We start from the raw sequence: 17,551 nt of genomic DNA on the forward strand, positions 1-17,551 counted from the left end.
GATTATTTACTTATTTAATGTCTATGTGGGGTTTTGTTTTGTTTTTGTCTACATGTATGCCTGCATACCACAAGGAAACAACAGATCCCATGGGACTAGTTATAAAAGGTTATGAGCCATCATGTGGGTGCTAAAAATGGAATCCAGGACCTCTGGAAGAGTAGTCAGTGGGCTCATCCACTGAGCCATCTCTAACTCCTTATAGCAATGTTTTTAACAAGAACAATGCATTATAACTTCCTCAAAAGCTTTTAAGAACCAACTGAATATGGCGGTAAATTCCTTTAATCTCAGTCCTCCAGAGGCAGAAGCAGGCAGATTTCTGAATGTGAGGCCAAGCTGTTCTACAAAGTGAAACCTTACTTAAAGAAAAAGATTAACTCAATCTCTCTATGATAGTGTTATTCTTTCTCAGGCAAATCTTTGTACCAATAACTCTACCTTATATAAACTACTTTCATATCCCTTAATAAACTTAATGTCAGAGTCTGAAAGCATCAGATACCAAGTAAGCAAACTGCCACGTTTAGCTGGCCAGAATATATGTAAGAAAGCTGCTGCAGGCCCTCACCTGAGTAACTGTAACTCTAAGACTTGAATCAAGGCCACCATGGAGTTCTGCACCTACACAACCACAGCAGCTCTTACTAAATTTTTTTCTTTGTGTCAGCCATTCCCAGGCTGACTTTTATCAATCTTTTCAATTTTTTATTAGGTTTTGCTTCCAATACTAGCTCTCTTTCATTGAATCACTAAGTAAATGCTCAACAGAATGGGTTCAGAGAAAGTATTGCCGCTTCTAATTCCTCCCTGAGTTATCGTCTCACTCTGTTCTTCTGTTCTCACTTCTTCAAACCTGTTTCTCCCTTGTGGACTTCCCCCGATTCCCATGACACACACAAGACCATGTACTTGTATGCCAAGACTGTCAGACTTGTAGAGCTGGAAGGTACTTTCCAGGATCATCTGGTCTTGCCCAACAGTTGATTTTTCCCAAACAGGAAATAAAAAAAGTTTAGCTATGTATTAAGACTACAAAGCTAATACATAGTTTATTTGAGAGTAGAACTAATTTATTATAAATACAAATATATACTATTCTACTCATTACAGACCATTTTGCACTTCATCTCTTCATCTGTCTACATGAAATAAATCACAGATTATAATTATTTTATCTAAAATGACAAATATTGTAATTTTTTGTTTTCGAAGTATCCTGACTATCAAATGAAGAACATATAACCCTGTTTTCTCTATTTTTCAAGTCCATTCAGAACTCAGTGAGTGAGTGACCTGTCTCTACTCTGACAAGGTTGCTAGCAGAATAAACATCCATATTATAGGGACTGAGGAAAGGAATAGTTTGCTTACAAAACTATAAAATCTCAGCCCTTGGACTACAGATACAGTCAGGACTGAATATGCTTTATATGCATCATCTTTTAATATATTTTTTGGTTTATTAATAATTACCACTCATGCCGAGCATGGTGGTACATGCCTTTAATTCTAGTACTTGGGAGGCAGAGACAGGCAGATCTCTGTGAGTTTGAGGCCAGTGAGTTCTAAGACATCCAGGAACACACTGAGTAACCCTGTCTCAGGAAAAAAAAAAAAAAAGCCAAAAAACCACTCATGACCACACCTAGATAGAAACCCTAGATAGAAACGATCATCTAACTTCCTAGCAGATTCTGCAAGAGTTAATATTTCATACAAATTTTTAAAAATTATTTTATTACATTATTTGTTCATTTATTTTGGTATGTGTACGTGTATGTATGTGTACATGAATATGCTGAAGTAAGAGAACAGTTTGTAGAAATCAGTTCTTTCCTTCTACCATGCAGTTCTAGGGATCATATGGGTTTTCCGGCTTGATGACAAGTGCTGAACAATCTTGCCAAACCATCGAGCTGGTTTTTATAAGGCTTGCATTAGATTCTCTATAAAAATGTGTTCATAAATTAATGAATAAAGAGCTGAGGGGAGCCTCAGTTAGTAACTACCTGCCCCACAAGCACAATAACCTCATTTTTTACCCAGAACCCAGGTAAAAAAATGCCAAGTGTGTTAACCCAATTTTATAATCCCTGAGCTGAGGAAACAGAGACAGACGTTGCTGGGGTGTGGTTGGCAGCCCAATTATGAGCTCCAAACCAATGAGAGAACTTGTCTCCCTGGAAAGAGGTGGCCGGTGCTCCGGAGGATGGCACCTGAGGTTAGCTTTCGGCCTCTATAACATGTACCCACATGCACATAGGCTTGTACACACACATACATACAAATGTGTAAAAGAAAATTAGCTTAAAACTGGAATCTCAAAGATCTAAAAATGTATTTGTTCTCTAAAAAGTAAATAGGAGTTAGAAGGGAGAATGCAGGAATCGGTCAGCCATCAAAGATAAGGAGGAGACAAAAGCCCACACATTGCAATGGCCACATTCTCTTCCACAGGGCTTACTCCTTGCCTTTGCCTTTCTCTTGGAATCTCTCATCAGATCACTGTTTCCTTAGGCTTTTTGACTATTAAGAGACTTCTAGAATAATTTCTCTCTTCACTTTTGTAAAGACACTTAGCAAATATTCAAAGAGATACAATCAAGCACACAATTATCGTAACCATGCTACCAGCAGAGCCAAGCTAGCATAGTGGTTTACTTCTAAGTCAGTACTTGTAGTTTACTAGAGCTCTTATTAAATGTTATCTTGACATTATTCCAACAAGGCTTAAGTAAAATTCAGTAAACAAAACAACAAAAACCAAACCAAAATAAAACCAAAAAAACCCCTATTATGTTACCTCAAAGGTTGAGAGTAAACAAATTTGTCCACAACTGACTTACTTTACTTCAAATGCCTGTGTGTGGTACAACTTTCTACTTCTCATCCAAATCATGTATATCCTCTCCCTATTTGCTAAGCATTCACAATGAAACACTTTTAAATAATTTACCAGATCAAACTAACAGCAGTGAAAATATCACCGCCATTTACCTTCTATTTCACAAACAGCATAAAGTACCAGCTTACATAAACCCACTGAGTTCTTTCCATAAAGTTTCCCTCTTAATTCACAAAGAAAATAAAATCCAATTCAAAATCTGGAACAAGAAAACTACAGACTTAATAAACAAAATAACTTACTGAAAAAATCTTTAAAGATGTTTAACCAATCCATTTTGAATAAAAATTCTGTGTTCTCTTTTCAAAGTTTGTTGACACAGCTCCGGGATAATTTTCAGTGAGCTTCCTGGTCTGCTCTGTAACACTGAAACTTCCCACACCCAATCCATGTGACCTGGCCCACACCCAAGCAATAGAAAAGTTTTCAAAACTGAGGCTTCTCTTTTTCCAATACTGTTTTCTCCCCTTAAGCCATAAAGTAACCTGTGGAACAAGTAACTCAGGGCAGCAGCAAAAACAGGAGTTGTAATTCACTCATTGTAACAGAAAATATTAAAGCTAGTATGTTTCTAATAGTTAAAAATGAATGCATACATTCTTCATTTCCTGCATTTCCTCCTTTTCCTTGACTTCCAAACAATGCCTCTACTAGCACAGCTATTGTGAAACAAATTCATTAAATTATATGAGTTTTAAGGTATCAAAATGGGTTGCAGAAATTCTGGGAAAAGGGGAGGTTAGATATTTGAATACAAAACCTAGATTCATATCATTTAGATGTGACCACTAATTTAATACAGTATTCCCAAACTCTGGGGAATGAAGACAACTATAACTGTAATATTCTGAGTACAGTTAACTGATGTTTCTCAAAATTAAGAGATAAGTTAACTGGTCTGTCAAATGCCATGATAACTGCAGATTAATTAAAATGTTGGATATACCAGAAATACTGTAGAAACTGAAAACCCAATACTTTAGGAAGTTCTTTTTACTATATTTTAGCTTTTGCAGCTTAAAATAGTTTAAAAGAAGAAACATTTACCTTATATCGCTAATAAGTATTAAAATACTAAACTATTAAGTATGCATTGAAATTTTTAAATACTATTTAATAATAGTATGTCAGTTGTGCTACATTTAGTCCCAAACTGTCCACAAAAAAACTGTTTCCCTCTTTTTTTACAAACAGGCAAAGAATTATTAAGCAATTACACATCTGTCTCCTTGAACACCACAATTAAATTTCTGTCCCTCCCAATTCCTTCCTGTCCATTAAGGAAAGATAACTTAAGGAAAGGGAGGAGGCGAGTCTCCATCCTACATACTTCCTTCCTTCAGTTTAACCAAGGCCAGAGAGAAGTAGGTTCCCCCTATCTCTGGCCTTAATAAAGGCCAGCAAAAATCTGAACCAAACACACAGAGTTAGAGAAAGAAAGACGTCAACAAAATTGCAAAGTGACCAATCCTATAGATGCGAATATACAGCAATAACCCACTGGTATAAAACTCTCTTCAGTTAGAATAAAATAAAATGATTTGTTTTTTAAGTGAGATTCATTCATGTCAAAAAAGTTCAATAATGTGCCACATAACATAAGTTACCAGGATACAAAGGAACCAAGTCTGAATGCCAGGCATTTTTTCCATTCTCTACTAGTGGCAAACTTTCTGCAAATCGAAACTCCACAGGAGCTGTTGTAACGAGGTCAAAGTTGGGCTGGAGAGATAGCTCAGAAGTTAAGAGTACTGACTGCTCTTCCAGAGGTCCTGAGTTCAATTCCCAGCAACCACATGGTAGCTCACAACCACCTGTAATGGGGTCTGATGCCCTCTTCTGGTACTTATATACATAAAATAAATAAATCTTAAAAAAAAAAAAAAAAAAAAAAAAAAGCCAAAAACCTACGATCTAAAATGAAAGCTGTTGCTTCCCCTTCACTAAGAGACAGCTTACCTAAGGTGTCCTTCAGGTTTTTAACAATAGATGCTTTCCGAGCACTGTTCTTTCTTTCCACATAGTTAGAAGGGACAAAACCTGTTTTATTCATTGAATTTCGAACTCGCCACCAGGATTTAGAGTCATCCAGGAGCCATAATCTCTCATTCTTCTTGATATCCAGCTCTTGTTCCTGCTGTGCCACGTAATCAAATTTGGCCACCACCACCACTTCTTCAGCCATCTTTCAGCAGCGTCAACACTGTAACACACAGAACATGTTTTAAATGGTGCTGAAGTGTAACTGTCTACATGCTTGTCCAGAAAGACATGCTTAAACATTTAAGAGGCCAGGAATTATGACTCATACCAGCAAACCTAACACTCAAAAGGCTGAGGCAAGAGGACTTTCATAAGTCTGAGGCTAGCCTTGGCTACATACTAAGTTTGAAGCTAGAATAAGCTACAGAGTAAGGCCCTGTCTCAAAACTAATATACAAAACAGGAGACGGGCGGGGCACTATGCAATTCAGTAGTAGATACTCGGAGCCCGTGCACAGTTTTGAGCTCAATTCCCAATACTATAAAAAGAAATAAATTTAAGAGTATCAAAAAGTTAAAAGTGATATGAAAAATGCTAACAGACAAGTACTAATTTTTAAAAAGCACTTGTTCCTATTTGGTATTATATAAACTAACTTATATTTAAAACCACCGTTAGCAATGAAATTCACTCTACAAACAACTGAACATTCCTCTTAAAGTAGATAAAATCAAACTTGTATACAACAAATAACAGATGCTTTCTGAACACTTCTGCCTTCCCATATAAGTTATAAAGTACAAAATTAAAATATATTGGTATAACTACAGGAGAAAATAACAGATTCATTATTATAAGGGATAATTTTTAACATATTTATCTCAATAACAAAGCAATCAAGGAGACAAAGCACCAAGGTTATAAAATAACATTGTATTAGTGAGATATAATCGGCATATATAAAATGTTACTTCTAAACAAAAGAACATATATGGGACACATAACAATCATCAGTGTGAGGCTAAACACAGTCTTAGTGTAAGTTCAGCAGTTGGAGGCTGAGGTCGTAGCATCACAACTCTGAGGCTCTGAGGCCTAGACAACATCTCAGATCTCAGAAACATCTCTCTCCTTTTATACTGTTCTCTGGACTGAGAACCAAGTATAACTGATAAATGTGTATGAAAAATGAAGTAATAAAGGCAGGAGCAATGGCTCAGCTATTAAAGTACTTCCCAGTCTTTCAGAGAACCAAGATTTGGTTCCGACTCCCTACCTCAGGCAACTAGCAACCCATTTTAACAACCCCTTGTAACTCCATCTCTTCTCTCCTCTTTATAGTTCTTCTCTCTTATACACACACACTAAATAAATTAAAAATATTAAAAATAAATATTTAAACTGGAATAATGAAGCCCATTACTTTATAAACTGGCTTAAAAATTATTGTAAACTTTCATGTAACTGGCAAAAGAATTTATGAAGGAGATGTTTAGTTAAAGTTGGGGCTGTTAGCCATAGCCACTTAACACTCAGGAGATAAATCTCTAAGCCACTCTCTAATTAAAATGACAATTCTGGAAATATTAAGAAAAAGAAAAAGAACATGCAAATACTTGGAACCGCAACTGTATACTGTAAACAGTCAAAGGGAATAGTGACACAAACAACTTTATAAATAAATCTGAGGACAATAAAATACAATGATCAAACTCTATGAAAAATAAAAAAATATAATTGAATGAGTTAGTTGAATTGTTGGTTTGTTTTGTATTTTGAGGCACTGTTTCTCTGTGTAACCCTGGCTATCCTGGAACTCACTCTTGTAGGCCAGGCTGGCTTCAATGCCATAGATCTACCTGCCTCTGCCTTCTGAGTGCAAGGATTAAAGGCATGAGCCACCACTGCCTAGCTTACATGCATTATTTTAAAATTAAAAAAGTATATATATAAGCAAACACTGTCCTGAAACTTAAGTTTAGACTTGATCTCACTCTGCTATCTTCAGAGAGACTTGTTTCATAAAAGCAGATATGCCTCATGAAGCAAGCAAATAAATTCAGCCTTTTATTTTGGGTATTGACTACCATGTCTGTTTTCTCAAAAATGAAGTAAGTACTTTAATCCAGAATTCAACATCCTTTTGCATAAGTATGTCAACAAGATAGATACAGACAAAGGATTTGCAAAAGCCTCAAAATCTGCCACACATTGTTTTATGCTTTGTAAGGGAACCACTTAAGTCAACAAAATGCTTTTAAAAAGAAGAAAAAGAGACAAGATGGCGTGTAAGAGACAACAGTGTAAGAAACACTGATGAACTAGAAGGTGGTAGTATTCCTGCCCAGAATGCACAAGGCCTCAAGGGTTTGATAGCCATCATGAGAAAAACATAGATGAGCAGAGAAATTTGGGGGAGGGGGTGAGGGGACGCTACTTGTATTATTGCAAGTTGACAGTCTGAAATTACTTAAGCACAAAGAATCTAAATTATTACTGACATATGATGTGATTTAAGTTAGAATAAAAGCTGAGGAGGTGCTAATGTGCGTGCTATGCAAACCGGGGGAAGAATTCGATACCCAAGAACGCCAGATGTAGCAGCACACCACTGTGATCCCAGAGTTGGGCACAGACAAGTCCTAGGAGGTAGCATTCCAGAATTTAATGCCAGCCCATCTACCAGCCTAGCTAGGTTCAGTGAGAAACCTTTTCTTAAATTCTTAAATAGGTAGAGAGCTATTAGAGAAGGCATGTAGTTGTCAACTCAACCTCTGACATACAGACAGAGAGAGAGAGAGAGAGAGAGAGAGAGAGAGAGAGAGAGAGATTTTACAATGAGCAACCAGCTTTCTGAAACACTGAAAAACTAGAAGCGGGGATATTTTTCAAAGATAGGCTAAAGAACTATGGCTTCTCCCTTATACACCACACCTAATTTATACAAGCTTAATGGATTTTATTTTGATACTTGAATTTTTTTTCTAGAAAAGTGTGTAAAACTAATGATGAATATTTGGAAAAATATTATGTGCTGACAGACTATATATTCCAGAATTTAATGTCTCCTGTTTGGAGCATACTTGGATTACCCTTCTATTAGAACCTATTGTTATTTTTAGCAATACAGCTTGGGAGACTAACTTTAGCTTCAAGCAACTGGATTAATCAAAGCTCCATCAGGGTATCAGATTCACATATTGAACTTTTAAGGCCAATTAAATGAAAGGAAGAGAGCCTTCAGAGAAAGGGTGAATGGCTCTTGAGAAACAAAAAGAAATTGTTTCAGGATGAGAGGGGACCATCTTACCAGCTGGAGGATGAAGCTGACAGAAAGTAGAAAGACAGTTGCATGGAGAAGCTAGAGAAAGTACCCAAGGAGCTAAAGGGATCTGCAACCCTATTGTTGGAACAACATGATGTACTAACCAGAACCCTGGAGCTCTTGTCTCTAGCTGCATATGTATCGAAAGATGGCCTAGTCGGCCATCAATGGAAAGAGAGGCCCATTGGACTTGCAAACTTTATATGCCCCAATATAGGGGAATGCCAGGGCCAATAGAATGGGAAGGGGTGGGTAGGGAAGTGGGGGGCGCTATGGGGGACTTTTGGGTTAGCATTGGAAATGTAATTGAGGAAAATATGTAATAAAAATATTAAAAATCAAAAAAAAAAAAAAAAGAAAGACAGTTGCTTGGAAATGAGCCAGAGCTGATTTAAAAACAAACAACCAACTGCACATGCCACCCTTTGAACCTCCAGGTCCCTGGCGTTAGTAATGGGAAGACTGTCCATTGTCTCAGGCAATTTAGGTCATTCTTTTACTGTTATTTTCAGTTAGGTCACATTATAGGTAGGTTACCAGTTATCACAATGTGCTTAAAAATGCTAAAGTAATTTAAGACAATATTGAAGCAGAAACATATAAATCAATACAACTAACACACAGTCGCTTACACTTAACGTTTAGAAGTCTTTATTCCCAGTATACAAGTAAGTTTTAATTTATTAGGTTTTTAAAAAGTAGAGTACTTCAAATTACTGGTGATCTAAACATTGAAGAGATTTGTCTATATTTCTATTTTTCCTTCTCCCAAACATCTAAATGTTTCACACAGACCAACTAATTCAAAAGAAAGTGATTTAAGCAACTTTCTTTGATAAATCTTTCTAAAGCAATCAATTTGGTTTTCACAAAATAGCCTTCTTTAGCACTATTTGTTTATTTAATAAATAAAGGTTCTTAAACTTTCAGTAAGCAGATTTAATTCATGGGAACAGAACTGTACCAAAGGTATCCCATTATCCTCTTCATTAACAGAAATGGACGGGCCTAATCAGACAAGTCAGTTAAGAAACTTTTATTGTATAAAAGCATTCAAAAATACAAGGCTTTTGTATGAGGAGTAGCACTGCAAATCATGTTAGAGTTAAGTTATTTAATGAATAACTGACACTGGGGTGTCTGTCCTTTAGGGGAAATGGTCCCAGGTTTCTACCTAATCAGGAACTTTTACTACTAGGGAGTTCTGTCCTTTTGTTAAGTAAAGTGAAATTCCTAGACACTGTGTCAGGAGAGTAGGAGAGAGAATGGGGCATTAAAAATATCAGAGAGACTGGAAACCCCTCTCTCTACCAAAGCTGACACCTAACAACCATGTGTAGAATGGGTTCAATCTTCAGCACAAAAATAAACCAACCCTGAAAAGAGAAAGGAACACAGCTAGAGCATCTCACACAGGCAGGCAAAGACCTACACAACATGCTCAACCACGAAGGAACAATAAACCAACATTTATAGAATCCTCTGCCCACCAAATATCAAAATACATATGCTTCAACATGTGCCAGGGAACAGATAGAAAGATAAACCATAGCTTAAGCCACAACAAAACCCAACAAATTTTAATAAACTGAATCACACAGTAATTGGACAACAGAATCACACTAGAAATCAGTAGCAGAAAGTATGTGGCAAAGTAATTTATCTTTTAAGGGTTCAAAAAGGCTTAGTCTCTAATATGAAAGTACTAGAAGGTAATGGAACTGGAAGTGTTGGGGCCTAGTAAAAGATAATTATGTCAGATGTGCAGCCCTCGGAAGAGATTAATGGAGTTCTAATGTGTCCTCAAAGGAACTCCCATGAAGTCCTAAAGCAAGCGGCTCTGGTACATAGATCCTTTTGCCTTCAGTTTACCTTGTGCTCCTCTGGCACACACTCCTGACCACATCATTTGCCATGGGTTATGGCCAGTGGGAGTCTACAGTAAAAACCAATGGGGCTGTATAAATTTATTCTTTCAGCTTCTAAAACAAAGAGTTAAATAAACATCTTTTCTTTATAAACTGCCTAAGCTTTAACTATTTATTTTAGCAAAAACACCAACACTAAAAAAACACCACCAAACTAATACAGATAATAGGAAAGATGATCTTCTTCCTTGATGAAGAAGATAAACAATACAATTCTGAATAATCCGCATGTCAAAGAAGAAATCTTCAAGAGAAACAGGTGTCATGATGAAATAGACCAGAATCTACATAGCAAATTCTAGACTAGCCAGACAGAGCTAAACAGGAAGATACTGTCAAAAAAAGAAGGTGTGTGTGTGTGTGTGTGTGTGTGTGTAACAATTCATCCACTGAAGAATCTGTACAGGTGGCATCAGAACCTAAGAAGATATTTATTAGCTATTAAAGTCACATTAAGATGCCACTACATAATATACCTATCAAAACAGTTACTTACAAAACTAATAATACGAAATGCTTACATAAGTATGCTGAAACTGGCTCATTAATATGAAGCTGATAAAAAATAAAATGCTACAGATGTGATAGAAGACTGTCAGTTTCTACTAACACTAAACATGCAACCAGCACATACTCTTCCCATCCTGAGTGTTTCAATAAAACAAATAAAACTTGCGTTCAAAAGTTTGTACCAAGCCTTTATCCAATATTCAAAAAGAGCCATACAAATATCCTTTAACAAATGACTGCCTTAAAAAACTAGTAAGGCCATACCAAAGTGAGCAAGACTGATCCTCAAAACCTGGATAAAGTTCTAAGGGAATTACATGGAGTAGAAAAAAGCCAATAATGATGACTGCTAACTCTGACTCCATTTACATAAAATTCTTAGAATGATGTGTTACAGAACTAGAGCTAGTGACTAGAGAGAAATTACCAAAGCTAATGAGAGAATGGGAAGGGGGCTGGAGAGATGGCTCAGCAGTTAAGAGCACTGATTCCCTTCCAAAGGACTTGGGTTTAATTCCTAGCACGTACATGGCAACTCACCACTGTCTATTAACTCCAGCTCCAGAGGACCATACACCCTCACACAGACATATGTGCAAGTAACACCAACGCACATAACATTTTTTTTTAATTTTTTTTAAAAAGGAGAAAATGGGAATAGGAGAATTGTGGGTACGATGGTTTTGTTAGTCAGAGCTTTCTCTGACCACTAAAAACAAACAAACAAACAAAAAACTGAGATAACTTATGTTGAGCTTAAACATCTTGGCTCACAATTTTGAGTTAGCCCATAATTAGCTAGTATTGGTGCCATGAAGGAACAGAGCCACTTATTTTATGGTTAAGAAGCAAAAGAGAAAGGAAGGGAGCTAAGCCTCTGAGAGAACATATCCTCCCTCCAGCCTCAAAATGACCCAAAGATCTCTCCCTAGGCCTCAGCACTTCAAGGGCCCATCACTTCCCAAGCACCAAGGGCTAGGAAGCAAGCCTTCTTTTTTTTTTTTTTTTTTTTTTGGTTTTCCAAGACAGGGTTTCTCTGTGTAGCCTCTGGCTGTCCTGGAACTCACTCTGTAGACCAGGCTGGCCTCGAACTCAGAAATCCACCTGCCTCTGCCTCCCAAGTGCTGGGATTAAAGGCGTGGGCCACCACCACCTGGCAAGAAAGCAAGACTTTTAACACACAGACTTTTGAGGGGCTTAGAAATCACAGCAGCGACAAATCAGCAACATGGCAGATTTTTTTTCTTTATAAAAGAAATACACTGTTTGTTGACTGTGTCAACATTAATATTCTGATTGTGATACTGTACTATAATTCTGCCAGATGTTACCACTAGAATAACTTGGTCTTTCAGTAAATTCTAAGGTTTCTTACATTACACATGGATTTAGAATTATCTCAAAATAAAGTTCAAACATAAAACAAAAAATTAGCACATTTAGCACCTAGTGTATTGCTGCTGTAACTAGTTAACATTTAGTAATTTTAGAAAACACAAATTCATTATCTTACAGGTTTTTTTTTTTTTTGAGGGTCAGAAGCTTAAAATAGTCTGGTGAAACCTATAACACTTAGTAGCAATATTTTCAAATGTATACACATAAATAACCAGGTAAAGTAAAAATCAACAAAACTAAAATGCATTTACTTTTTCTTTGGTGGTGGTGATGGCGGTACTAGAATCCAGGGCCTCCCACATACAAAGTATATTTTATCAATGAACCACATCAATGTGTGTTTAAAAGCTTTTGAGACAGGGTCTCAGTAAAGCTGCCCAGGTTGGCCTTGAACCTTCAAAATTCTCTTTAGCTAGTATATTTTATGTCTCTTTGCCATTCTTTTTCTTTACTCTTCCATGTTCTTTCCTGAAGAAACTAGATTCATCTTTCCTATAGTGCATCCCCCATCATGAGTTTGGCCTATAATCAAAGCATGTGGGAGACAGAGGCAGGAAGGTCACCATAATAAAAGTTCTAGACTAGCCAGAACCACACAGAGGATCCTGTCTCAAACTAACTTACTAACTATAACTACTTAACTACACAGAGGATCCTGTCTCAAACTAACTTACTAACTATAACTACTTAAATGAGCAGAAGAGAAATCAATTCCCAAGAGTCGTCCTCTGACCTCCACACATGCCACGTCATGTGCATCAGGATGCAAACCTCCCTACAGAGACTACTTAAAATACATTTTCACCCAACATAGACCAATAATTTAGAGAAACTCTAAATCAATGAAATTTTATAATAATTAGGGGTTATATTTGCTCATAATTTTTAAAACTAGGGTAGGGTAATAGTTTGTGTAAGGGCAATTTAAGTTATAAACAGTCACTATTTTAAAAAGCTGGGTGAATCCAATATAATAGCCAATCATGAGTTTCTTAACTTGGCGTAGAATATAACTAAATTTGCTTTATTCACCCTCATTTCAAAATAAGGGCTGGAGGGATAGCTCATCAGTTATGAGCACTTATTCTTACAGAGGATCTGGGTTCAAGTCCCAGAACCCACACAGAGGGTCACAACTCTAGTCCCAGGAGGATCCTACACCTTCTGACCTACATAGGCACCAAACAAGTCCATGGTGCAAAGACATACCTGCAGGTAAAATACCCATACACATTAAAAACATTTTTTAAAAACAAAACCACTGTATTAGTATTTATAAATGAAATTCTTAAAAGTAAATAAAATGTCTTTAAAGTTATAATCATGTATATGTATGTGCATATATATATATATATATATATTCTTAGCTTATAAACAAAGATTCTTACAGTAATGTGTCCAAAGACTTTCCATTTCATGATATCTATCTAGGGAATTTTAAAGATGTTATCTCTATTAAAAAAAAAAAAAACAAAAGAAAGAAAAGAAATACAACTTAATTCCTAAATTGCAATTCTACAAATTCTGTATCATTAAAATCTCAGAAAATTAAATTCTAAGAAATAATTAACTTGAAATTTTCAAGACTGCTCCTTCCCTACTTTCTATTTGTTTTTTGAAATTTTAGATGTAAGATATGCTTTCCCCCACAATGGTAATTCATTGGTTTACATAAAAAAGGACTCTAAACAAATTCTCTTAAATGTTCTGACAGAACTAAACTTATTTTTAAAAAAGGATGTATTTATTTTATGTGAGTACACTGTTGCTGCCTTCAGACCCACCACAAGAGGGCATCGGATCCCATTACAGATGGTTGTGAGCCACCATGTGGTTGCCAGGAATTGAACTCAGCACTGGAAGGGCAGTGTTCTTAACCTCTGACCCATCTCTCCAGCACTCTCAATATTAACTTGTAACTATGGCCTATTATTTCTTGTTTTGTTCTGAGACAGGGTTTCTCTATTATGTACTTCTTGCTTCGCTGACCAGGTTTGCCTTGAATTTCCAGAGAGCTTTCTGTCTCTGCCTCCCAAGTGCTGGGATTAAAGGCATGCACACCTGGCTACACCCTCTGTTCAACGCAGTAGCTTTTGCTTAAACTTAGCCTAAGTTTTCTAAACCTCATCTATCTATCAAATTTAGCTAAAATTTGCTTTTTTTTTTAAACACATACTACTGTCCATATCACATCCCCACACAACATGAGTTAAGATTATCTAGAGGAACATGCCTATCTTACTAAGAGGGCTCAAAGCACAGGATGACTGGCAAGAGGGAAGTAAAGTCAAAATTGAAATGAACTCTCAGCACTCCCAAGAGAAAACAAAAACTAGGAAAATTCACGTGAAAGGAGCGCTTAAACATTCACCTATACTTCCACCAGGTGGCGCTATTCGCTGTGTCCCAATGTTGGTGCCTTCCTGTGTTCTGCTACTGTAATTCCTTTCCAGGACACCAGCATGCTCCTTTTTAATTACATGCTTCCAAGTGTCCTTAACCGAATCTATGTACAAATACAGCAATAAACAGCTAACTAGATAATACAGTGCTCTAAGAGGGATCTGGGATGAGGGGGTGGGGGGATGATGGGGCCAATTCTCATAGAAATGATATAGTAGGGGAGAGAGCTCTAAACACAGTTTGCCTCCTGCAGACATGAGGACCTGAGTTCAAACCACAGAACCCATGTAAAAAGAAAAGGCAGAAATGGAAATGGTGGTGTACTTGTAATCCCAGCTCTGGGAAGGCAGAGACAAAGGCAGATCTCCAGGGTCAGCCAGCCTAGTGCAATTAGTGCATTCCAGATTGGTAAAAGGTGCTGTCACAAACTCCTCAGGACAGCTTCTGAGGAGCACACACACACACACACACACACACACACACACTCACACACACACAAACACACTCACTCACAAATTTACTTACCTTGGAACTCAACAATAGGTTAAATAAACATTTTAAAGCAAAAACAACCACATAGCTTTTATCTGTCTGTACCTCAGATAACGAATGGTCTGAAGCATAGAGGGCCTGGATTGCTACAATGAAAACCCCCAGTCCTTGCCTGTGTTTCTTTTCCCGTTTAACACTGGACTGCTATAAGCACTTTGAGGAGAGATTTTTTTTTCATTAGACCCCTATTCTTTCCAATATGATTATGCCTGTCTCTTTGACTAGCTTGTAATTTTAATACTTAGTTACACCAAAAAGGGCTTTACTGCATTGTAAATCAAGTAAGTATGGAACCAAACAGCTACCAAGATGACTTAAAACACAGAATCAGTCTCCCACATACATAATCTTATATTGTTATTCAATACTCACTAAATTTTATATACCTTCCAACTGTTCATACTTTTTGTGACAGCCATCAAATTTGGAGACAACTAAATATTCATAGTAAAAGAGAAACTAGCATCCTACTATTATAAAATTGCCTTGTCTTTATAGATCCCTTAGTCAACTACAAATCTAAATCAATGAGTACATCAGACCAAATATCTATACTTCACCTATTTCTACAAATTAATTAAGAACACTTAATATTAAGTTTGTCAAAACAGTCACTTGTGATCTCAAATGCCCTTAACCCCAGTACTCAAAAGAGACACAGGCAGATCTCTGAAATCAAGACAAACTGGACTATATAGAAAGTCCCAGGACAGGCAGGGCTACTCAATGAGACCCTGTTTCAAAGAAAGGCTATCAAACCATCTAACCAGGAAACTCTGTGGAAGGAGAAAATGTTTGCCATTGACATAGGTCATAAGCAATGGGATCCTTTTTTGGCAAGTTAGATGTTCCTGTCTGAAAACAACTAGTGGCAGGGGGAGGGGGAGGGGGACATCTACAGGGAAATCTACCATGCTAGTTACACATACAGTCTGCTGTGCTTTAACTCATCACTTGACAATTTCCTGTTTCTGATAAGGATCAGCTAAGTAACAGTACCCAAGTAACTAAGTCAGGAAGTTTAGATGGGTTACAATCTCACAGTGAACTATGAAAGGAGAAAAATCAACAATAACTTTGATATGCCACAGCAGGCATAAAGAGAAGGAAATTTACAAGATTACTATAATCAACATTTTAAGCCACAACATCACATAGTTTATATTGCTAAATATTCTAACTAATAAAACTAATGAAACACTCTACTACTTACAAAACAAAAACTAGAAGCACATCAGAAATAGAGGATTACATCAACTTGTTTTGTTGAGTTTGGTTTGGTTTTATTTTCTTATTGTTTGTTTGGTCAGTTGTAATCACATGTAGCCCAGGCTGGCCTTAAAACTCACTATATAGGTGAGGATGATCTTGGCTTTGAACTACTGATATTCCTACCTCCAATCCCAAATGCAGAAATTTTAGACCTGTATCACCATGCTCAGCACGATTAGGTTCTTTTAAAGATAGGGAACAATTTTATCATATTTTATTCAGGTTTGAATGATTACTTTGGATACATAACCAAGATGAGAAAACAAGAAAGATGAAAAAGTAAAAGAGTATTGTGCACATAAAATTCACTTGTTCATTCAACAAATATTAACTGAGTAAATGTACACTAGGAGAACAAACCAAGTTCTGAAAACAAAGGAAGAGAAATCAAGTATTCTGCTAATAAAAGGAATTCTAGTGAAAATCCTGTTTCTTCAACTCCTTTATACACGCCTTAGACTAACACAAGAGTAACACATTCCCTATATGATGATTGTTGTCAGTCATCACAAAATCTTACTTTCTATCCTCTCTGAATTAAAATAAACTTACCCAAGATTACACACTCTTGGGCTGCTCCTCCACAGAAAGGACCCAGCTTCTACATGGCAGCTCTCAGTTATCCGTAACTCCAGTCCTGACACCTCTCACACACAGACAGGCAGACATGCAGGCAATAACACCAATGCACATAAGAAACAATAAATAAAAGAACATACCAATTCTGCAATCTGAAGAGAGGATTATGATTTATAATAACTAAAGGAGCAACCACTAAAACAGTAAACAATCTTGCTAAAGTAAATTACAACCACACAATTACAACCACACACTGTGAAAATGTATAACAAAGAATTGCATTAATATAAAACATTAGTTATTAGTTAAAGAGTTATTACCTAATCCTTAGGTTACTAGATAGCTAAGAAACAAAATAGAATCACAGTTGACTACATCCATTTTAAAGTGTTCTGAATGAGATTAAAAATAACTGAAGGGGTCAAGGATGTAGCTCTGGGTATATCGCCTGCCTAGAGCATGAAGCTCTGCTGAGTTCAATCATCATCACCACATAAAACCAGATGGAGTAGCACATGCCTGTAGTTCCAGAACTGGGAAGGTAGAGACAGAGGATCCAAGATCATCCTTAGTTTAAAGCCAGGATGAGTTAAAAGAGATCCATCTCAAAACAAAAACAAATTTACCAACAAGGAACACTGAATTACTTCTACTTAAAATTTCACATGGTAAAGCTGGAGACAATCCTCAAC

At 36.7% G+C, this 17,551-nt stretch overlaps 1 protein-coding gene across 4 annotated transcripts in view; it reads right to left on the reverse strand.

The window, feature by feature from the left end:
• Nck1 (NCK adaptor protein 1) overlaps positions 1 to 17,551 on the reverse strand; it is a 52,952-nt gene that overhangs the window by 12,568 nt on the left and 22,833 nt on the right. For 3 of the 4 annotated variants that reach the window (XM_021172607.3, XM_085827944.1, XM_029481381.2), the window contains exon 2: positions 4,868 to 5,111. In XM_021172607.3, the coding sequence (XP_021028266.1) occupies positions 4,868 to 5,093 (226 nt within the window). In that variant the 5' untranslated portion in view covers positions 5,094 to 5,111. Of the gene's footprint in view, positions 1 to 3,150; positions 3,424 to 4,867; positions 5,112 to 17,551 lie in introns of those variants that run through there. The other variant, XM_021172608.3, reaches the window with a different exon arrangement.

This window comes from Mus caroli, unplaced genomic scaffold (assembly GCF_978045245.1).
Source record: "Mus caroli unplaced genomic scaffold, Mus_caroli_1 scaffold_11, whole genome shotgun sequence".
NCBI classification, from domain to species: Eukaryota; Metazoa; Chordata; class Mammalia; order Rodentia; family Muridae; genus Mus; species Mus caroli.